The sequence below is a fragment of the Esox lucius genome, chromosome 20 (genome assembly GCF_011004845.1).
Source record: "Esox lucius isolate fEsoLuc1 chromosome 20, fEsoLuc1.pri, whole genome shotgun sequence".
In the NCBI taxonomy this organism is placed as follows: Eukaryota; Metazoa; Chordata; class Actinopteri; order Esociformes; family Esocidae; genus Esox; species Esox lucius.
The window spans coordinates 8,946,828-8,970,409 of NC_047588.1; the positions used below are offsets into that span (position 1 = coordinate 8,946,828).

General features: G+C 42.8%; 1 protein-coding gene across 2 annotated transcripts; it reads left to right on the plus strand.

The window, feature by feature from the left end:
• The first annotated feature begins 1,612 nt into the window (after positions 1-1,612).
• On the plus strand, positions 1,613-23,249 carry stk40 (serine/threonine kinase 40). Of its 2 annotated transcripts, none has more exons than XM_010899128.4 (11): positions 1,613-1,818; positions 6,247-6,373; positions 6,678-6,763; positions 7,538-7,681; positions 8,991-9,221; positions 9,753-9,805; positions 16,080-16,195; positions 17,866-18,010; positions 18,281-18,400; positions 18,621-18,705; positions 19,856-23,249. In XM_010899128.4, the coding sequence occupies exons 2-11, from the start codon at positions 6,256-6,258 to the stop codon at positions 20,075-20,077; spliced, it is 1,320 nt and encodes a 439-aa protein (XP_010897430.1). In that variant the 5' UTR covers positions 1,613-1,818; positions 6,247-6,255; the 3' UTR covers positions 20,078-23,249. The 2 variants fall into 2 exon arrangements, with proteins under 2 accessions (XP_010897430.1, XP_034144733.1); XM_034288842.1 differs by lacking the exon at positions 1,613-1,818 and adding an exon at positions 2,734-3,156.
• The last annotated feature ends 333 nt before the right edge of the window (positions 23,250-23,582 follow it).

Below are 23,582 nucleotides of genomic sequence, written 5' to 3' on the forward strand. Positions count from 1 at the left end.
ACCACCACTGTTCTACTCTGCCACTCATTTCCAGATTTCCTGTCAGTGAGAATGTTTTTTCAGTGAGCTTATTTTTTCAAAGAATGTTTAGATTTTTTTATTTTTATGTTTTAATTAAAGCAAGAAAAGACTAGTCTTGTATGTTCAATATGCCATGTTCACAGTAATTAAGACCCCATAAAATATGCAAGCCCACCAAAGGTATTAGAAATGTATATCAATTCTGATATGTCCCCTTGTAGGACACTCAACCCCAATTATGATATTGGATGCACCTCCCTCTCTACCTCTGAACACTCTGAAGTATGATTCACAGTTTCCACATCAACATTGGTGGGCTGGACACTGTTAACCCCAAAGACTGACGAGTGTTTCATGTGGCCGTGGGCATATGCTGTGCTGAGTCAACACAGGAAGACTAGCGGAGCCCAAATAACTGTGTGCCCTTTAGATCCCCCTTTCTTTTTGACAATCCGCCCCGGTTCCCACCCACTGGATCGAAACTAGTGGCGAGGGTGTAATTATTGTTCCATAAGAGGAATGCTATATTTGGATCAGTCTGTAGGTCTCCTTGTAGAGGAGTAGTAAACATATCAGGACAGGGAACTATAATTGTTTTTCCATTAGTGTCCCTTCTATTGAAGCATACTATATGGCCAATCAATCAAATAATGCACTGTGTGTTTCTGTGTATAATAGGCAGATTATCTCAGTAACATATGTATGAAAGATCTGCATTACATTTATGATCATTGTGTAATTATTGTGAGTTCAACCAAAATCGTGTTATCCATCTGAAAAGCAAAAAAGGATAATGATTGGAATATAGTTACTGTAGCCTATTTCATTTTCAAAGGACATGACTCGCACTTTCTTGATCCTTTCCCATGAATGGAAGAAATGCTTTCAATAAAAGCTATTGAATTTCACAAGGCGCCCAGCCATTACAATTTATGAATGAATGAGTGTAATTCCTGATTTATTGCTGCCAATGCAACGGATTAGATATGAATGGGAAATTCGCCACCGAAATCACGAGTTTAAAGCATTGTGTAAAACTTTTCAAAAAAGAACTGTAGCCTTTCTCTACCAGAAAACGTCTTTTAATCCGATTACAGATTAACCTACTTTAGACCAATTTGATGAATATCATAATTATTAGGTTACTTTGAAACTCATTAAGGATGCTGGAGGCGCAAAGTACCTTGCTTTCTGCTGTCTTAATGCATCTCATCCTGCATTAAAAAGGGAACACGTTTAAAAGGCACAACACAGCCATAAATTTTGACCCACCGTACGATGGACCTGTTTCTCCAATGCAATTAAAGGGTAAATTAATCCAAAAGTAATCCGATTACACATTGTTATGTTTTACTGACTGCATGGGTTACATTCACATACCCAACCCTGTAGTAAAACCATGTGTACAGTTTTAAACTATATCGAATAGACGCATGGTTGGACATTGTCCCTCTGATAGTATGATTGATACTATCAAACACATACCATCAAACGCTCAATCTGCTGAACAGAAAAAATATTCTACGTTTTTCATTGGTTGAGCAAGACTGTCAGTCAAGCAATTTGCGTAATTTCCGTTGTCAGGTGGCGCTGCTATGGAAAGATGCGATCAGAAAGCTGACGAAAGGAAGCTTTGAGTGCCCATTTCGGTAATAGTGGTTTAAACAAACATATCGAGCAGTCTACACTCTATAAACGGCATTTTTGATTGAAGAATTTACTGCGTATGCACCGAACAGATAAAAGAAATGTCAATGCTGTAGTAACTCATACTTTCCTCGGCGTTTTCAGCTCGAGGTAAGTTGTTGATAAAAAAAGACCTGAGTGAGGTGGCGAACAAGCTCGCGCTAGTGGTGGTAGTATCACTACATTGTTTAAATGGCCTCCTGGTTGATCTGCGATATCTGTATGGTTTAGCAGACAATTGGTCAGTTGATAAATGAACAAATAATACCATGCACATTTGTCATTACGGTTGCTCCAGTGTATAGAAGAGGTGTACATGTTGTAGCTGCCTTTCGGTTACTTGTCTATAGAATGAAATTTAGCTAGCTAGCTAGGTAACTATTTTAGTTAGCATAGCTTTACTGATGCTGATTGATTATCTGTACTACTAGCCAGCTAGCAATGTTGTAAGTATTGGTTTGCAATAAATATACACGTACGCATTATTGCAGTACATTGTACATTTGTTGTTTTATATATTCGTCTTTGGGGATACACGTATTTCTGGTACAAAGTTGAGTTCGGCATGGAGAACGTTTACAGTAAACTCATGAGTTGTTGACCAGTCAGTGATATAAATAGAAGCCGGGTAGGTTAGTTAAGTTAGCTAGCTAGTTATTGCACAATTGGTTGATGACAGGGTGACAGAGTCGAAATGGCTTGAGGACAAATGGTGATTGTTGGCACTCCGTGTCCGTTGGTAGGAGTCAAAGAGGGTTGTGTACAATGCACTTGAGAAATGCGTCTCTGCAGTGTGTGTGTTTCTTTATTTGTTGTCTCAAATGATAGCCTAACGTTAGCCCGATGATGCAGTGTGTTGCTACTGACACCCCACTGCAACATTTTGTCGTCATTCCCGTTTTGTTACTCATTTCTGTGACCTTTGACCAAGGGCATTCAAATGTAATAATATTTAACTAGCAAGCTGTAAGAAAGGTAATCGAACCTAAAGGCTGTTGAGGTTCACATCTAGGGACATCAAAATGTGCCCATTAACAAATTACTTGGTAAATGTGTCATGGTGTACAATATAGCTAGTCAGCTCGCTAGAGGGTGATTGACTGGTGCAATTTCAAGTCAAGAAATCCTTTGTTCAACTTCGATCGCACGTGATTTGTATGAATCGGCTCTACTGACATTGTTATAGCTTCGACTTTTTTGTTATTCGTCTGAATTTTAAGTTATAGGCATGAATGTGAAAACAAATCACAGCCGGGGATCTTCGATTCATTTTACGTTAGCTTTTTATTTTGGTGGTTTTCGTTAAGTATTTTAATTACAACATAATACTGAAATCTGTGGAATACATGTGCTTCTAATATAATAGGTTGTGGGTATCATTGACACAACGGCTCGGTTGAAGCATAATGCTTAACAGCCGTTGTTGCTTTTACTTTAAAGCTTCTCAAGGTAATGTTCCACTAACCTGGTCTGTGCCAATACTATCTCTCCTCACTTTGGTCAATACTATCTCTCCTCACTTTGGTCAAAGATATACCTTGCATATACTCTGTGTCCAATTGCAGGTGTTTTTGTGGGGTTTGAAATGCTCCACAGTTTTGTTCCGTGACTTATCCAAATGTGTATGCTGCCATCTTGTCGCTTTCTAACCTTCTCTCATTGATTGAGACAGGTGTCATGACATGCAGCCCGTTGGGATGGATTGTTGGAATAATTCATGAAAAAAGTAATTGCAATATTTTAATAATATACCATCTGACAGAGACATAGGTGTATCTTTGACCGAATATGGAATGTAGTGTGTCCAAATTCTCATTAGTTGAATGTTCTAGGATGAACGTTCTTACCAAGTAGATTTGTCCAAATCTACGTGATGGATGGAGCTGTTGCTGTGATTGTGTTCATTCTATTTAGATTGCATGTTCTCGTGGATGGTGTGGGAGAATCTCCCTCAAGTGCCTTGGGTGATATAGAGAAACAGTGGCCTATGTCCCTGCTCTGGTTCCCTCTGGTACAGTCAACCGCAGATAGGACGACACTGTGGCATGCCATTGTACTGAAGTCATTCATGCCAATCATTGTGTGTCCTTGGTTGTCTATGTACATCTGTTCAAGTCTTCATATTTGGCTGCTTTAAAACTATATATATAAAAAAAGGAAAAAAAGAATCAAGTTAATTCATTTCTGAACCTACTTCTTGTTTCCTAATGTAAAGAAAATGCATAGAATCCACCACATAGCCTAATTCTTTATAAGAGCACTTTTGGCAGCTTTTACACATGTAAACCATTTTGAATAACGTTGTACTGTTCTGCTAATCTGGGCCTTATGGTCCTGTTCAGACGGACAGTCCTCCATTCAGCAGGATACATTGTGTACTATTTAGTTCTGGTGACTTCTGTTGATTGGTTCTTGATATGTTACGCTGCTCTCCTAAAGGTCCATGTCTGACAGTGCCATTAAAAGCACATTTGGTAATCTTCCCTTGGTGCTGACTGGTTGAGTTGGCGACAGACAAGCGATAGACATGATTATGACAGTCTGCTGTCTGGCATCTGAAAAAAAAAAAACTCTTCATAAAAGTGAGAATTTATGGAGGCCCACAATGATTTCTGCCAGCAGTCCTGTCATCCCCAGAGCCAAGCTGTTTGGCCCATGGCGGAAAAAGTTTAAATGCTGAAAGATGTCTTTTTTTTCTTTTTTATTCTGGTTTAATGGTTCAAATGGTTGCTGTCTTTGCTAATGTTTGCACATTTGGACTTGTGTTGTCCTCCTTCATGTTTTTTGGGTGTGTGTCTCTTCAGTGCCTCTACTCATGCTGGTCATTCAATTACATTGTTTTCTGCGTTCCATACTGCTGCTGTGTTACCATCCAGAATCATCTCCTACTGGAATGTCTCTGGGGTTGCAGTAGTCCAGTGTGACCACTGAATATCTACTGTCACCACAATATTGTCTTTAGGCACGAAGACCTTGCCATCTTTTCCACATTTTTACTACAGAAAATCATGAATTGTTTTTTCAATCTGAAATGATGCCCTTTTCTTACACTCAGGGACATGTTTCATTTCACGCTCTCTTTGTCATCCCTCTGACATTTTAGTATTTCTGACAAATCCCAGTCCATGGGAACCCTAGGGCGACTGAAATGAGTGATTCACTCCACTCCAGTTGGTTCTGAGCATAGCTTCTCTGGTATGAGAAACAGAGTGCCTTTTATCACAAAGGAACTCATTATCAGCAGGCGGCAAACAAAGCAAATGTCTCTTGTAGATGAGTGATTCTGTACGGAACCAGAAAAAAAAGAGAATTTTGAAACTTTTTGTGTACAGTATGTTTTTAAAAATATTAAGATAGCAGCCAATGTAAAGATGATAGACAATATTTGTAATATTCAGGTTGTTTCTTTTGCATACTTCATGTTAACATTTTAAATCCTGCTTCATTTGATGTTAGTTGTTACTTCATAGTACCTGTAGGTTAAGTATTTATTCATGAGTCTTAACGATTGCCTGGGTGAAGCCAATATTCATGTTAATTTACTCTTTAAATATCTGTAAACAAACTTTTCTCCAAAAGGCTGTTATCTATATGATACGATTTTCTTTGAGGTTTCCCCCAAAACATTTTTTGTCTTTCTATGGAATCACTCAATAGGTATTTTGCAGGTAGCTGCCGTTCCGGGTAACAAGATGCGTCATGCACATGTACCTTTTAGTTCCTTTGTTGGAAACTGTAGGGTTGGTATTTATTTTGCTGTCAAGAGAACCATGTGCGTAACCTTGATGGGAAACTGTCTTCTGAGAGGAAGTTGTAGCCTTTTACAGTCAATGCTCATCCCTTGCCACATCAGGCATAGATTAAACTGCACAGATTTTGAGATTAACTGTGGCCGGATTTTTAGAAAGCTCTGGAATTGTATAAAATCAGTGGAAAGCAGCTGCATGAAAAAGCATTTACGCCATACATAAAACCTCTTTATTTAGATCTCTTAAGCATGATGACCAGGATTCCAATCTCGTTTAATGTTGCCGTATGGCTACTGCGTTAAGGTATTCGTCATTTAATGGGAGTAAATTGATGTTTCGCTTGCATGCCGTGTTGTGGGGATTACAGCTGAGGTGTAAGATCTCTCACCAGAGAGCATCATCTCAATGAACCTATAATGGCCAGCCATTCACACTGAGGTGTCAGTACACTGGTGGGAGGGTTTCTCTAAAGAGGTTGAGATTCGGGGGGGTAAAAACCCTCCCACTGCAAGACAGACTGTCTCCTACAGTGAAGTCGCTAGACTCCAGCAGACGGCAAGGTAGAGTCAGGCAGTTTTATGGAACATTGAAAACCAAGTATTTAGTTCTCCTGATTATTGCATTGACAAGTTTCTGGTAAGTTGATTATTGCAGCAAATGAATCACAACACTCTAGCTACCATTGCCTGCTTTGAGAAATGGGCATCCTTGTGTTCATGTGACTAGTCTGCTAACCAGTTAACTTGCCTAAGTTAAGGTTTATTCGGTTGTTGCTCTGACTGTCCTGCAGAGCTCCAGAATGTCTAAGCGACGCTGTTCGGAGAGGGGACCCGGAGAGACCTCGGGCAGGGCCAGCAAGCTCCTGTGTCCTGGGATAGCTGGAAGCAACGCCAAGAGGGCAGGTCCCTTCGTCCTGGGTAAGAGGTGTTGTGTGCGTGCGTACAGGAAAGAGGTGGGGAGGGGATTCTGGTTGCCTGAGACAAGAATGTGAAGAATTTTTTACATGGGGCAGATGGCATGGAGTTGATTCTTCAGTGTTCTCACAGAACTCATACAGCTGTATGGTGAAATGTTAGGAGCAGTGGACCTCCGGTGGATGACGTGTGAAAGACAACGTTGCGTTAAGAGTGTCAGTGTTTGCAAGCATCCTAATGGTTTGCATTAGAGCACTCAAATCCCCTACCTTTTGGTCATGCAGCTGTTGCCACCTTTTGCTTACAGGGCCTCGTTTGGGGAACTCTCCTGTGCAGAGCATAGTACAGTGTCTGGCCAGGAAGGATGGGACAGATGACTTCTACCAGCTAAAGGTGACTGCGCACATACACTTCCAAAGATCTGTAAAAATATCTAATCCTTTTGAGTCATACTTACTGTTGAATAGCGATGGTGTAATCTCCAGTCAATAGGTACTCTGTTAGACACAGTGTCCCAATATGGGTTTGAACCTCTGACCTTCCTGAACAGACGTCTTTCTCAGTTTTTCATTAATTAATTTATGACCCTATTTGAGGGCAACAGCCTGTGCTTGCTAAGGTGAATGGCAAACTGTGAAAGCAATTTGTTAATTGGGGCAATCAAATACTCCTTTTTTTACACAACGGGTGCAACTGAGGAACAACAGGACCGACGCCCCTCCTGGAGTTTGGGCTGCCGCACTTGTAACCCTGCATCGACCCGTGTGCCTGATTCTTGTGGTATTGCCCCCCCCCTCCCCCCCTCACCCCGTCGCTTGCAGTGCTCTGGGCTTCTCTGAATTTGCAGCACGTCAGTACGTGTCAATGTGCCAAACCCCAAACCAGGCTACTGCTTGGCTTGGAGCCCCAGGGTCAGCCTGCAGTCACGTTAAAGGTTTAGCGGTTGTTGTAGGGAAACAACGGCACGCAGTGAGTTGTTCAGGTCTTCCTCCACGGCCCTGAAGCCGCCTAACCTCAAAGTCGAAATCTGTCAGCCAAACCGTGAAAAAAATCTGTAATTGTTTGCACTGGAAAACCAATAGCTTCTTATTGGATAATACAAGGTGGTACCTCCTGGTTTCAGTTGGTTCCTAACGAATGTCACCCTGCCTCTATTTTCTGTTGTAGATCCTGACGCTAGAGGAGCGAGCGGACACTGCCGGGGAGACCCAGGAGGAGAGGCAGGGCAAAATGCTGCTGCACACGGAGTTCTCCCTTCTCTCACTGCTCCACAACCAGGACGGAGTGGTTCACCACCACGGTCTCTTTCAGGTAAATGACCAGACAGGACTCCCCTCTTCCAAGTAAATGACCAGACAGGACTCCCCTATTCCAGGTAAATGACCAGACAGGACCCCCGAGTGCATTGCTTGGCGGTTCTGACCATTGCAGTGTCTTTCAATGTTGATCACCAGTGACGTGTTGAGATTTACAGTTTTTAGGTTTCTGGTGAGAGTTTCTCTGCCAGCCTCCTAAATATTCTTCTTCTGGGATAGTATGTTTATTCACATCCCCTAACCACCGTCCAGACTTTTAGGACCTTTAAGGATCGCAAGTTAGGGCGTTCTTTGGCAAAACACAGCACGACCACCGTGAAGGCAAGCTCATTTGTGTTTATTTACCCATCTGTTTACTGACCTATTTATTTACCTAGTTACATTGATACCTATTCTGCATAGGTATAATTTTTCTATTGATGCCAATTTTTTTTCTTCTTCAAGCCATCACTTTCCCAGCAAACCACTCTCAGTCAGGCAGTGAGTCAGCCCTACCGCCTCTTCCCATTTCTTTATAACTTTGTTTATTGTTCCATCTGCCACCTCTCTCTTTCACAACCCTGTTCCTCCTCGGCACGCTCTTCCTAGAATAGCTGCATTTAGCCGTTCGGCCGCTGTGTGATTCAGTCAAGGCTACCCATTTATTGATTGGGGTATTATTGTCCCGTCTCCAAGAGGACCAGCGAATAATGAATCGTCCCCGAAAAGCTTCAGAGGCCCCCCGGTCCCTCTAAACCTAAACAAACCCACACCAAAATCAATGGGGTGCAGTTGGGGACGGCGGCTTTTTCTGAGGTGAATAGGGATGACGTACCTTTTGTTATTCGTCTGAACCCCATCTACCCCTAAACTCTGTTGAGATACGAATGGTTGTAGTCAGGCTGGTTGCATAGAGATTGCTGAGCCCTGCTCTCTCCTCCAATGTTCTGTCTCTCATAGCTGAGCGGTGACTTAAGAAGTCACTTGGCTGTGGAACCTGAGATTTGATGCAGCCTTCGTATCTGGAAACCGCTCTGTCGTGCTGCTAGTATAAACTTAGCCCACAACACAAATATTTTGGAAGCTGTTCAAAACCTGGTAATATTTGCTCTCGCTTGCTTTTAAAAAGATGCCTGTAAATTGTAATGTTTGGAATTCACACAAACCCTCTACAGTGGTAAACCAAAGCACGGTACGTTTATTGTGGTTTCGTGGCCTTTTGGTTTTGTGCCCACTGAACACCTCCCTTTTTGACAGTCCTCAACACTCTTGGGGAAAGTTGTCGTCTCCTGTCTTAGCCCTAAACGACCTCCTGTTGTCTTTAGGACCGGGCGTACGAGATCGTGGACGACCCGGAGGTAAACAACGCCAAAGTTCGCCGAATGAAGAAGCGGATCTGCCTGGTGCTGGACTGTCTGTGCGCGCACGATTTCAGCGACAAGACGGCGGACCTCATCAACCTGCAGCACTATGTCATCAAGGAGAAGAGGCTGAGCGAACGCGAGGCCATTGTCATCTTCTACGATGTGGTGCGTGTGGTCGAGGCCCTGCACAAGGTGAGCTGCATGGGACACCCAGCCGGGAACACCTGTATGGAAATGTGTGCATGCCTTATTCCCAAGTCGTTGTAACTGGATGTTATGCTGGGTATACTAGGGTAAGGCTAGAATATACAAGGTACTTTGAATATTCACCAGCCTTTTTGTCCTAAACATCATTGATGGCTTTTTGTTTGGAAGTAAAAGATCTAATCAGTGCCAGCTCAGACTTACCTCCATGAACTTGCGGTTTGATGAAAAACTTTTGACATTTCTCTCTTTTAGGTTTATTATGTAAGGTGCGTGTACACACGTGTACATCTGCGCACATTTTTTTTTCTTTTTTAACTGTGGTCTTGGGCATGTTCAGACAAATCCAAATGTTGTTATACCTTGGTTATGTAGTTTCTTAGATGAGTCATTACCCAAGCTAAACCCCTCCTTTAGTTCAATAACAACTCACTGTAATTGCATTCCTTCCAGTGAATTCAACAAAATATTTCACTCCACAATCCACATCTGAACTATCTCTACCTCTTTCACTTACAGAAAAACATAGTTCACAGAGACCTGAAGCTTGGCAATATGGTGCTGAACAAACGGTAAGGACGCAGTCATGCTTTCCTTTATGCCTCAACCACACGGGACACTTCAACCACCTTGTGTCCTTCATGAAGCATGGTCCAGTTCTCCCAGGCAGAGAATGACATCCCGGCCCAGTCCCAGCTACTAGACTGTAATCTGGGATGTGTAGATTGTTTTCAATTATCTTCTAACTACTTATTTAAAGTGTTTGCCTATGGGCTTTTTTGTGATGATAGAAAGGTAATGAGGAATCTAGCCCTTGTGCTTTTCCCCTTTTGGCTGGGAGAGCTATGTCTGGCGGTGGAAGGTGTATGGTGTACATGGTTGGAACTCCTGCTTGGGTGCACATCAGGTCAATGTGTGCTGAGAATTGGATAGGCCCTGCAGAACGCAGCCAGCTCCTCATCCGTAAAACCCCCTCTCCTAACACCATATGTGCCCAGTGTGTGAGCCGAGTGTGTGTCAGTTAGGACATCATCTCTGATGGATTTAGTTAATTTAATGTATAGATGGATTTATTGTTTGCTGAAGAAAAAAGAAATCAATATATTTTGATCCTGTGAAATGTAGTATGCTAATCACTATTGCAACATATCAATAGACTGCCATCTTTTGCTCTCACGCGCCACAGTCTTGTGTGTCACGTTTGCCTTTTGTGTTCTAGTCAACAACATCAAAGTTGCATATTTAAGGGACTGACTGAGTTTCATTTATAACAATTTCACACCCCATGCACAAATATTCCCATGAACACTCACATCTTGCATCCATTGTACCTGTGCATAAACTATCGATTTTAATAATCAGTCCTACGTGGCACTACATGTGTGTGGTAACAGTCCACGCACTGACCTTCTGTGTTTCCTAATCCTTGTTGGCTGAATGTTTGAAAATAAACGTTATTTTAATAGTTGACTCGTTTGCAAAAGAAGGAAATGTGTGTACCCCGTTGGGTCCCCAGGGCCACGATTGGGAAGCACCACCGTGTATTCCCCTCGCAGGGAGCTGAGCCGACCGGCTATAGTGACGGTCGTAGTGGTGACGAAACAGGAGTGTGTTTTTGGCCGGTGGGGCCGAAGCGGCTGTGAACAGAGTAGACAAGCTGAACAGTCCGTCCCGGCTGGAGACTAAAGCAGAGGCCTGCCAAAGGCCCTCCATAGTTCAGAGCTGACTCACCACAGAGACGCTCAGCCTTCCATTTACTCTCCCTCTCCCTATCTCTCCCAGCTCAGTCTGTTGGTTTCTTTTTTTTCAATTATTTTTTTCTACTCCCAGTATTTACCCGTTCCTGTTTTGCTTTTTTCTGTCTCTCGTGGTTTCTTTTGTCAAGCCCCACTGTTGTCTTGCCTTCTTGGTTTTCGCCTTTTCTCTCCTTACATATTTCCTGTGTTGACATTGTGTGCAGGCATGTTCATTAAGGGGAGTACTGCTGCATTCTTGGCTGTTGACGCCAAATGAAGTAATTATAGCAAATTTTCTTGTTGTGATCAGTGGTAACGTCAATGTAGAAATTCAACATCGGTTTCCGTAATAAAGCTAAAAGCAATGGACAACTTTTGCCACCACGCTGTAACATGTGAACCTGTGGACATGCGCAGATACTATGTTTGAATGTACAGAGTCTTGCATCTCGTTGATATCAGTGATGCTAGTAAGTCGTAAATCAACACTAACACTGCAATATCAATAAGATATTGGGCCGGGTTGTACTCCATTCCAAATTAAATTGTGAATGTTTCAAATTCTTGAATTGGAATTCAATTACTAAACAGGATACAGAATTGCCAAATATTGCATTTTGTTATTTTGATTGTATTTAACAATTTGAAATACACAAAGACACAAACTCCAGGTCAACAAATACATTCAGACTTGAAACCCTCTCTTCATTTTTACTTATACATGTGCATGTACATTTTGGTCATATGGCAGACACTCAGTGGCCAAGGAAAATAACCCTAAATGTTTTGTTTTTTTTACCATTCATGAGAGTTTATTTTAATTTGAGTCTGTATATCTATAGAAAAATCTCTCACCAAATATTTCTCAGTATTCAGAGAATACAACATTTCCCTGAATGCAGTAGTTTAACCCCCAAATGGACACATTCTTTAAAAAAAGAAGCGAAGTAGAATTATAATTGGATATTTTCTAATCCCCAAGGTAGAGAGTATGAACATTTGTTAGCAGAGAAAAGTGTAGTAATATAGCGTACTATTTATTGGTAATGAAACTGTTTGCTTGTGGATTGGAATGCCTTAACTGAATTAAATTCTGGATTTTTATTTTATTTTGACATGTAGTTCTTCCTTAGCAGCAATCAGGCAGACATGTGTGAACAGTTGTCTCTCTGCGCTTCCCTTTAACCAGACTGGAAGCTGGCTGCCTAGTCTCACATTAGCAGACCTTTTGACCACCCCACCCACCCCAGTTAAGGTTGTCTAGAATTAACGGTTTTCATGATTGGCAACGAGCGGCAACAAGCCTGCGCTCAATGTTTTGGAAACCTACGCCTCTTGCTTGTGGGCAAAATCGTTACCACCTCACAAAGACCCACTCCAAAGGATTGGTTTGAAAGTGATGGCTTTTTCCTCACACCAACTCTAACAACAAATCTTAGAAATAAGCCTTCAGTGTCTAGGCTAGGTCTGGCAATCCTTTTAGTAGTTTAGTAAAAATTCCCTGCTCAAAGAAAATTAAGGGAACACTTAAATCCTACACCCAGTCTATGAACAAAATATATTCAAGATCAAAATCTTTACTGTACATTGTGTAATTGGTTGTGAACAAAATGACTTAACAGTCAATGGAAACCAAAATCACCAACTGGTTTAGGGCTGGATTCAAACTGTCTTTCTGACAGTTTTGTCAGAAACATGCACTCCAGCAGCCCGCTGGAGGTCATTTTGTAGGGCTCTGGCACTGCTCCTCCTGTTCCTCCTCGCACAAAGGAGCAGGTACCGGTCCTGCTGCTGGGTTGATGCCCTTCTACGGCCCTGTCCAGCTCTTACCTTGTGTAATGGCTCGTCTCCTGGTATCTCCTCCATGCTCTTGAAACTGTACTGGGAAAGACAGCAAACCTTGCGACGGCACTTATGGATGTGCTATCCTGCTACCAGTAGTGACAAGGACACTAGCCAAAAACAAAACTAGAGAAGAATCAGTTGAAGGATAAGGGGAGAGCAATTGTCTGTGGCCACCACCTGCAAAACCATTCCCTTTTTGGGGGTTGTCTTGCTGTTGCCTATGCAGTGCACCTGTTGTCACTTTCATTTGCACTAAAATGGGTGACACTGATTCACAATGAGTTATGCTTTCTAACTGGACAGATTGAATATCCCTGAAGTTTAACTGACTTGGTGTTATACTGTGATTACATGTTCCAGTACCTTCATTTTTTTTAGCAGTGAGATAAGGCATACTTTCAAGACTTCTTTTGAACTTCTACCAATATCAATATAGCCTGTTCACATTCCACCCCTATCGTCGCTGTGTGTGCAAAGACAGACATTTCTGTTTGTATCCGGCAGTATGGATTATGGTCATTGTAGTTCATCTTAAGTGATGAAAACGTGTTATGTATTTGCATAATGTTTCAAATGGGGTGTTGAACTAAAAAAGTATATTTTATGGAGTTGAATTTGTTCTGTTCAGAAGTTGGCTTTATTGAGTTTGTTGGTTCATCTAAAGTCCCATTTGTGTTCTGCTCATTTGTTTTCACTAGCATTCTAACCACACAGGTTGATGAATCAGGGGAGATTAAACTAAGAATTTACAACCAATTTGGTGTTCCCCTTTCTCTAAGAAGCACATGATGTTGTATGCAAAGTCAACGCAAAGGGAGATTAAACTAAGAATTTACAACCAATTTGGTGTTCCCCTTTCTCTAAGAAGCACATGATGTCGTACGCAAAGTCAATGGAAAGATCCAGCCCAATGCTTATCTCTAGGTCAAAAAGCTATCTCAAGATGTTTTGTGTCAGTCTTGCCCTAAATGAATGTGGTTGGTTGGCATTGGGTTTGGGTGTTTTGCATATCCGGATTGCTTCTCATGGGGCGGACAAAATCAACTTGCTCATGATGGCACACATTGTTTAGTCACAGTGTTACCAGTGTTGTGCCAAATGTCAATATCATGATCTAAAACCAGTCAAGGTATCAAAGCCACTGACACATTTTAGAAAAGGCTTGTGTGAATTCTGGGTATTTGCCAACCTATCAGTTTTGGGACCAATTTGTCCTGTTAAAATGTGTGTTTCCGTTCTAGAAATGTTCTTGCGACCCCACTTTCAAAACATGTCGCAACCCTCAGTTTGGAAAACACTGTGCTACAGTAACATGTTGTCATCAAGCTCATGTCTGTTGACGCTGACATCAACCTCTTGATTCATTCACTTCCACCGAGTAGCTCAACCTGTAAACCCGTAGCTTCTTTCCCTCAACAGCTTCCCCTGTCTTGCAGAGTTCAGTGTGGTGTGTCATTGTCATTCTTTCACACTTTCCAGTTGAAAAAGCAGTGCCAAGTTGATTTGAAATGCTAACTTTTCATGTTGTTATATTTACTTTTTAACTGTTGTCCACGCTGTTTGTTTCCTGTTAAATGATCTCATTCATTATGCAGTTCGTCTTGATGGGCCACTAGTAATGCACAGGTGAATAACAACAGTTTTTCTCTATACATTTGAATCCGCTATAATGGCGGCAAGTGGCGTGGTGGTCAAAAGTTTTGGGCCAGTGAAGAAAGGTTACTGGTTGTAGTTCCTTAGTTATCAAGGTAAAAATGAGCTGAACCCACCCTTTTCATGTAAGTTGGACTAGACAGAGCATCAGCTAAATCACCCCAAAAAAATCACTTGTTTCTAAAATAGCATTTTATTTAATTTGTCTTTTGAGCGTCCTGCCGAGCACTATGCTGCCATGTTCAATCCCTTTCCCATCACTGTGGTTATTTTGGGCCAGACTGGTGGGAATCACTGGGCTGTTGAGGTTTCTGGTTTCCTATCTCCCAGGGGTCACATGACCAGGAAGCAAAAACAAGTGTGGTTTTTTTGGTCAACCCAGTCCAAAGGGACTCGTCGTCTTTTATGAAGCAAAAAACGGCATCTCATTGATGGAGAGGATACAGAGAAAGAATAGCAAGAGCAGTCGTGATGCCTGCAGACAAAAGAGAGCCCCCCCCCTTTCATAAAACGTCTTTCATGTAGATTCTGTGGAGGGCCCTTGTCCTGTCATTGTCAGGATCAAATGGCTACTGCCCATTCATGTTTACTAATCAGTCTGAAGAGCCTACATTTAAGCTCCTTTTCCTCTAGTAGTTTTCAAATGTAGCTTTTTTGGGAGTAGGAGTACGTTTTCACAGGACTCAACATAAGTTTGTGTGTTGGGCCATCGTTGAGAGCAGCATGTGAATGTGACTGCAAGGGAAAGTGAGAGAGAATCAGGGAAGCTGGTTTGACCTCAGGCCTTTGAGAAAGGGGATGTGAGGGAGAATGTGATCATGAGTGGACTAAAACGTGTGTGTGTGTGTGTGTGTGTATCCGTCCGTGTCCACACTTCCTTATGTTCTCTGCATACACATTCATCAACCCAGTGGCACGCAGGATTAGTCATCGAGGCAATTATCTCAAACCGCTGGTTGACTCATATGTTTGTCAAAGTATAGCCTTTTTTATTTTCTCTTTCTATCTGTGCTGTTCTGGGAAGGACATGGAGATACTGTATTAAGTCTAGGCGAGCCCTTCAACCCTGCATGGCTTCTCCCACCCACCCTGTACGCGCGTGCACACTATCTTATGCTGACTCAGTCAAGCAATCGGTAGGCCTGCACCGTCTCTGCAGAAACCCGTGTGAGATCTCTGGCTATCGTGGTGGAGGCCAGTAGACCTTGACTGGTTCTGGCACCACCCGCATCTTGATATCACTGTCCTCCTGACTGTCATCCAGTGTTGCCGTGTTTCCTTGCAGACCAGGCCTAGGAGTCTGATGACCGGTTCTGTAGAAATGTAAAGCCGAGCGGTGGTTGAACATCCATTCTGTGAATAACAACTTAAGCCAGACCGGTGCCTATTTCATGTTTTTTGTGGAACAGTGTGTCACTTGTACTAAACTTGTCTGTCTTGTGGTGACGAGGCAAACATGTACAATCAGGAAATGTGCTGTGGTTTTCATACTTTGTGTACCCCCACACTGTTGAATGACCCCCGTGGCTGCAGGTGGCTGCATGGCTTCACACACAACACACTACTTTTGACACTGGTTCTAAGGCTGTGTGTGTCTCTGCGTGGTTTCCAGAACTCATCGGATTACCATCACCAACTTCTGCCTGGGCAAGCACCTGGTGAGTGAGGAGGATCTGCTGAAGGACCAGAGAGGAAGCCCGGCCTACATCAGCCCAGACGTACTGAGCGGTGAGGACGGACACCGATCCGATGGTCTGGTCTCTAGTATGGACACGCAAGGTTGCTTTTGCATGCCAAATCGGATCATTAGTCAACATTCAAGGGCAGAGTGTTTGGTTGTGCAGCGCAGACTAGATAATAATCATAGAAACTGGATCAAAGATACGAGGTGTCATATTTCTTTCTGAATGTCAAAGTACGCCAATTATCTATTCCTGCCAAAATAGCTGTAATATGAAACGGACAGTGTACTGGTAACATCCTTTACATTTCCTCTATTACATCCCAACTCTGGTCTCCGATGCTACTGATTGGTGCAAAATTCTATTATCACAACGGTCAAATAACTTGCATGTCTCCTTTTTGACTTGCATTGGCAATTCACATTTTGTTTGTGAAGTACCTCTATTTTCCGTTGCTCAGTTCAAAGTCAGCTCCTGTTGTCAGGGAAGGAAGAGTCCGCTTAGTCAAACTGAGAGTCAGTCACGAGGGTTGCGTAACATTTGGCAGGCCACCTATTTCCTGATTTATTAGGCAACTTGTTTGCAAACCTTAAACAATGTCGCACTGCATTTTTTTCCCGTCAGTGATTTGATCATCTCTCTATTGCAGGATGTTCTCATGATAGGGTTTCAAGGTTTCAACATGTCTATTGAATATTTCCTGCACTACATTGTATTAATAGTTAAGGCCCATGTGCTCGCTACAGAGACTGCATACTGTATTCTCTCAGTTGGTGTGTACAGTACCAGTAACCATTTGACAGGTAACTGCTCATTAGTACAGATTTCTTATTGGGTAAAGAGCTGTTAGGTCTGGGGTTTGTCTGTCCCTTCTCTGTTTAAAAAAAAGAAAACAGGCATGGGCTTTAACAGCAGAATGTGACAGGTTGAAGACAGAACAATGAAACCGAGCTCTAGTGAGTCATGATGATGACTCACCGAGTGGGGAAACTACTCCCAACCCCTCCCCCATGCGTGTGTGTGTGCGTGTCCATGTGCGTGTGCTCGTGCGTGCGCGCAATACGCCCCTCTACCATAATTGCCCCATGGGTGAAGGGAGGGCAGCAACAGCCAACATTTGCCTCTGGTCCTAAAGCTGAACACCATGCTTGTTGCTCCACCCTCACCATTACTGTCTTCTGACTCATTGTGCCTTGACTGTTTTATAGGTCAAGCGTAATGAACATTTTGTAGATGGGAAAATAAAGGAATTGGAATTTCTTGGAAAGATAAGCCTGTAACCCAGGGTTACAGAGGTGAAGAGCAAGTCAGTGAACAGCCCTGTTTGTTTTTGTTGCTAAGGTCACTAAACATAATCAGCACTTATTTGCTGGTTTCTATTTCGGCAAGGTGAGTTTTACCTTGATGTCCCCCGCTTAACTAAGACTTTATTTTACCACCTTAGCCCCTTTATACTTTAAAGTAATTTAGCAGACATTCCTGTTCAGTGCTAATCGCACAACAGCGCGTTCATTTCCAAACGTTTTCATACACGTCACCTGTAGACGTTTGACGCCCTCTGGTTTCACGTCTCTGCTGTTGAGTGGTACGTAGGCCTAGATGCAGCGTTTAATGCGAAACCTGTGGAAAAGGAAGCTGGATCATTTCACCCATCTCAGCGGTGAAATGTCAAACGACGAACCTCCACGTCAACCTGTTAATGTGTCCGTTTTGCAGGTCGACCGTACCGCGGTAAGCCCAGTGACATGTGGGCCCTTGGCGTGGTCCTGTTCACCATGCTGTACGGCCAGTTCCCCTTCTACGACAGCATACCTCAGGAGCTGTTCCGCAAGATCAAGGCTGCAGAATACTCCATCCCAGAGTGAGTCCACGCCCCGGCCCACTGCAACACCGCACCTTTAACCCCTCCGTTCATGGTCCGTCCTGTATAGCGTGTGTTGGCGAGATCCTTTAAATGCATCCCCCGAAAGATGTCCTCACACTCGGCCCACTCGCTTCTGCACTGGGTCAATATCACTTTGGCTCGGAGCACCACACTCCTGTCCACGCGCTGATGTGTTCCCCCAGCGTATTATCCAACAGTATCTCCATGTGCTGAAGGCCATAAATACATCCTTCCCCCCCTCTCCAGGGACGGGCGTGTGTCGGAGAACACAGTGTGTCTTATACGGAAGCTGCTAGTGCTGGATTCCCAGCAAAGGCTGACAGCCACTGAGGTGCTGGAGTCTCTCAGCGGCATCATAGCCTCATGGTGAGTCCCGCCCTCTGGTGGACAGGGGGAGAACTGCGCACATTACATGTAATGGAGTTTGTGTGCTGCAGAAAAATAAATTGTCTAATCTGTTGTGGGGTTTTCATTTATAATGGGCAACGTTTTTAACTGGGGTTCATCATTGGCTGATATGTTATTGAACCGTGTAATAAGCAGTCAAGTCTTGTTCAGTCAATAAACGTGCGTGTGTGTTTCGCAGGCAGTCGGTATCCTCGCTCAGCGGTCCTCTTCAGGTTGTACCGGACATCGACGACCAGGTCAACCACCCAGAGCATCTCCAGGAGGTGAGTCACAATGTAGTCAATAACCACTTTACCCTCAGCACATGGATAATCCTCTGAATGGTCGGAAACCTATATGCATGTATTTTTATGCTGCAAAAAAAATGTTTAATCCAGCGAGAGGTTTGAAAATCGCTGTACTAATAATCACGACCTAGTGTGTGAAATAATCTCTTTAGCGCAACCGCAGGGACGGTCTGGTGGAACCATCCGTCAGGCTGGGGCTTCATTAGCAATGAGAAGGTTTTGAGAAATGTCTGGCACAATAGGCCTTGGGTTAATCAGCTTTGTCCACAACCGTCATCTCCCATAACACCTTTTCCCACGTGTCTTGTGCACCCAAGCGTCACAATGTTGTTACTTTGAGGGACAGCTGAGCGTAAATCACAGCTGAGCTATCTCAGTAATGCTCTGATTCGGTGGAACAAGCCAGTTACTGCTTCATTAAAAACATCTCATTGTGATTTAATGATGTTACTACTCCATTTGCTAGCTAATTGAAATAATATTGTGTTTTGTGATATATGATACTAGGGATGTCACCATACCAGAACCTTAGTCGATACCAATACCAGTGAAATTCGATACCACGGTAAAAAACAAAACAATAAATCCCATGTACTTCAACATACACTCCTTTCAATAAAAACATTTGAACATAACAGAAAAGAACAGTGGCATGTAGCCTTCAAGCAATAATATAGCTCAAACTATATTGCTGAACATAAAAATAGCAACAGTAAATCTGGATGTCTGTCTTTGAGGTGCTTCGCTAAGTTGGAAGTGTTTCTTCGTTTTGTCTCGAAAGTTAGAAGGCCCCGTTTGCGTACTGGTTTTTGCGAATGTATTGCTCCCTATTCATCCGCCTCGAAGCTACATCTGTCACGGTTTGGATCCCCCACACCTACGGTTCTGTACAAAAACCAGTACCATGTTTTAAAAATTGTGGCATCGACTTGGTACCGAAGTATTGCTTCTTGTGACATCCCTATAGGGTACTACTAGCTGGGTAAATTATTTTGTGGTTGACTCATGCTAGGTTGGGTGAAATAAACAAGGGTAGTGTTTGCTGTATTTTGGTTGGCTATAACCAAAAGATGCCAATAGCCTGCGTATGACTAACTTTTCCGGCGTCTTTGTCTCCCTATCACAGGTGAAAGTGACAGAGGAGTCGTCGCAGTACGAGTTTGAAAACTACATGCGCCAGCAGCTGTTGCTAGCTGAGGAGAAGAACACTATCTACGAGGCCAAGGCCAGCTTCCTGGCAAAGCGCCAGTTTGGTGCCATCCCACCGGTGCGACGCCTAGGCCACGATGCCACTCCTGTCAGCCCCTTGGATGCGGCCATCCTGGCCCAGCGATTCCTCCGGAAGTAGGGACTGTCCCCTTGCCCCGCCCTCTGCAGGACACGTGGGAGCGAGAGACACAGTGGGTCTTTTAAGGGGACCCTGAAACTGAGAGGAACTGTGGGAGCCTGGCCCCAGCTGCCGCTCCCTTTGTAGAAGTGTGGTGAGTTCAGTAGGTGGGGTGGGAATAGACATCAGGGTGTGGGGACGGACGGACGGACGGCACAGATAGGTCACCTGACAACCTCCTGAAGTTTTCACCGTTCTAGTCTAGGTGTGTCAGCTGGAGAATCTCCCAGTCTGAACCAATGGCTCTCGCTGAACTCTCCCATCTCAGTCCCTTACGCTGCTCCGCCAGCTGCACTCAGCCATACCGCTAAGGGCACAGTGTGACTCGTACCAACCCTTACCCCCACCCTACCAAAGGCTTCCCTCCGCTTTGACCTGGAAATTGTCCTCCGACCATTTATCCTGGAGAACCCTGAGCAACACAGGTCCAGAATTATGTAGCAACCTCCCTCAGTTCTCCAAAACGGAGATCACCCGAACACGGACGTCATTCACGCGCCCGCCTGCATGTTGTTTCATTTTCTCATAACCAAAATTATCTGGACTAGTCCTGTCTGCAAACTACGACTTCAAATCTACCTCTCTCAATTTTTTTCTCTCTGCATATTCATAATGCGCCATGTTCACCGTTCTTGGAAAAACAAGGAGTTGTGGTAGTGATGTCACCATAAGACGAGAGCATTACTATAAAGGGTTTGAATGTGGAATATGAATAAGCTTCCCCCCCATGAGTAATAAGTAGCATTTTAGCATTCTATCTGTTCTACATTGAAGATGCTATCAAAGGGTGGTCGAATCACCAAACTGTCTAAGTCTAGCAGATAGCATTGTATTCTTTCGTTCACTTTCCCTCTGTGGGAAACAGTTTAGCATTTAGGCAGCTAATGTCAAGTACCTGGAGGTTTTGATTCCAACAGCTTGAAGGAGGACATTTATTAGACATTTATTCTGTCAGACCTTGATCTAGTTATTGCTGTCCTGAATGGCGTCTTCAATTTATTGATCACGACATCAACACTAATTTCTTAATTGCCAAAAATAATGGAGTGTCTCAACTGATTGTTTGCCAAGGAAATCATACCTCCCCCTTGTTCACCACTGAACAACTTCCAGGTATTTCACTTCCTGTTTCTCCTGTGACATCATCGTGGGACGTACAATGGGAAGTGTTGGACTTGAATGTGAGTGAATGGTAGGGATTGTCTGTGTGATTGTGGCCGTGGTTGTATCAGAGCCAGCACCTTTTTGAAGTGGCGGGTCCAGACTAAAACCACATTAAGCCTAGTGATTTGGTGCAGACCCTTAAGCTAGCTCTCCTCCCCATCTCCCTTGATCACCCCTGCCTCAGTGAAATATCCAGCGCACTGTGAACAAGAAAAACAGACAGGCTTTTCTATAATGGGGGTTCAACTGAATGTCTTTGTACAGCGGCATCCCTCGTGTGTAGCGGTGTCCAAAGTTGAAACTCAAAAATAGCATTTTCTGAACCCCATTTAGCTGTCCCTGTAGTTTATATTGTACAAGCTAATCTATATGAAAGACGTACAATGATGTTGATTAGTGATAATTAAATGGATAGGTCTGTAATCATTCATAAAAAGTAAACAATATAGTCATCGATTAGTTGGTGCTGGGGCATTCAGTGTTGATGCATTCACATCTTTTACCGAAGGGATTCCTTCTACCTAAATGTTGCTAAGCTAATAACTGATGAATAATGTTAAGCATAATGTTCACATAAGCTTGGCCATCTCTGTAGCTGCATTGCTTGGAGTCTGATACCATCACCCTATTTATATCCAAACTGATCACGAGTAGTAACTTGAGACAGTTTCCAACCTGTTCATTGTATATTAGATTTTTCTCGTCTTTAATTGTGTGTACATTGATTTGTTATTTATTCACTCTCTAGACATTTTCAGGCCTCAGATCTCTCATCTTAGCTTTAAGAAGGGTTTTGGTTGCACATTTTCTCCCAGACATTGAATCTTTATCCACCATTCTAGTTTGTTCCCCCTCAGCCATCTTCCTTAAAGGAGATCTTTATTTTATTTTTTGCCATTGCCACACACTTGTGGTCAGTTAAGCTACACTAATCTGGACTATCTAGTGGCCTGGTTCCAGCTCTGATAAGGGGTGGATATAGTGAGGTGAAGCAACATTTTAGATTAACATGTTGAATGTCTTCTGCATTAGAGAAAATCAGATTAGTGCAACAACAGAAACATTTATTTTTGAAAGTTTTGTAACGTTGCACACTCCTGAACAGACCCCCGTGTTCAGCACATGATATATACACATGCATTAGAGGCAGCGCTAGCTGCCACGTTTGGTGACGAAATGAATTGAGATTTTGAGAAATGCTTTTTCCCACCTCAATGTGAATTTCTCACTATAAAGGCAGTATTGTAGTTAATGGTGTCAGTGGATAAATAGTATTCGATTACCACCGCAGCCCTTGACAAAGTTGAGGGGAAATGTGTGATTTAATTTTAAGGGTGAAAATGATGCCTCTATTGGATATAAATGTATAGGTTCATTATAGAATGACCTTGATGTCAGTTTATTATCAGCCCCTCCTTTTCACGATAGCGTTATGTTTGCCGTAGATATCTAAATGTTCCCCACTGCTCAGGCAGTGTAGTGGGCTGTTGATTGAAAGCCCTGCATAAGAAGCATGGCAGTTGTGTATGACATGGAGCTCTTTGTAAATGATGTGATTCTTAAACTTGCAAGGGGGTACCCCAATAGTGGTTCCTGAAATTAACCAACCAGAAGAATTTAGAATTTAATTTTGCAAATGGAAAAACCTGATGTTTTTCATAATACTATTTTTGTTTAAAGAACATTAAACATTGTTTTCCATTTTCATTGATTTCATTCACCATTTAAAAAGGAATATGTTTTGTCTCCGTGTAACCATGTATTTGATTTGCTGAATATTTGATTTGGAAATTTGATGATGTATGATGTTTTGGTAAAAAAAACGGATTTGCGTTTGGTTGGATATGGGCGTCTAATACAAAACTGGCTAATTGTACAGAGATAAAATAGATACGTTTGTATAAAAGATATTTTTGTACTTCATCAGATCTCTATGTGCATGTCAGCAATAAACTTTGATATGGAAACACATTGTATTCCTAACAGTTGTCTAATAGTTAAGGTTCAGAAGGTGGAACTTACTGTTTGACGATTTATCTTAACATTTTAATTACCAGCATTGCCAGTAGGTGGAGTACTTGTCTTTTCTCTGAGTAGGACAGAGAACACAAGGTTATCTAGTGAAGATTTAATGAAGCATTGAAATGCCAGATATGTGTTCAGTTCACTAAATTGAAAGGAATGGCTATTCACCAAAAGCTTTTTCAATCTTGGATCAGTTTTCGTGCTGTTACAGAACATGTTTTGTCCTGCAGGGGGTGGTGCGTGTTATATACTAGATCGGTAGTGTGTCTGTCTTTGT

What these genes read in the sequence shown, in the direction of transcription:
- stk40 (XM_010899128.4), top strand. Translation starts at nt 6,256, where the DNA reads ATGTCTAAGCGACGCTGTTCGGAGAGGGGACCCGGAGAGACCTCGGGC. An exon ending in ACCACCACGGTCTCTTTCAG is followed by an intron (nt 7,682 to 8,990) that starts GTAAATGACCAG and finishes TGTTGTCTTTAG; the next exon opens with GACCGGGCGTACGAGATCGT. An exon ending in GCAGAATACTCCATCCCAGA is followed by an intron (nt 18,011 to 18,280) that starts GTGAGTCCACGC and finishes CCCCCTCTCCAG; the next exon opens with GGACGGGCGTGTGTCGGAGA.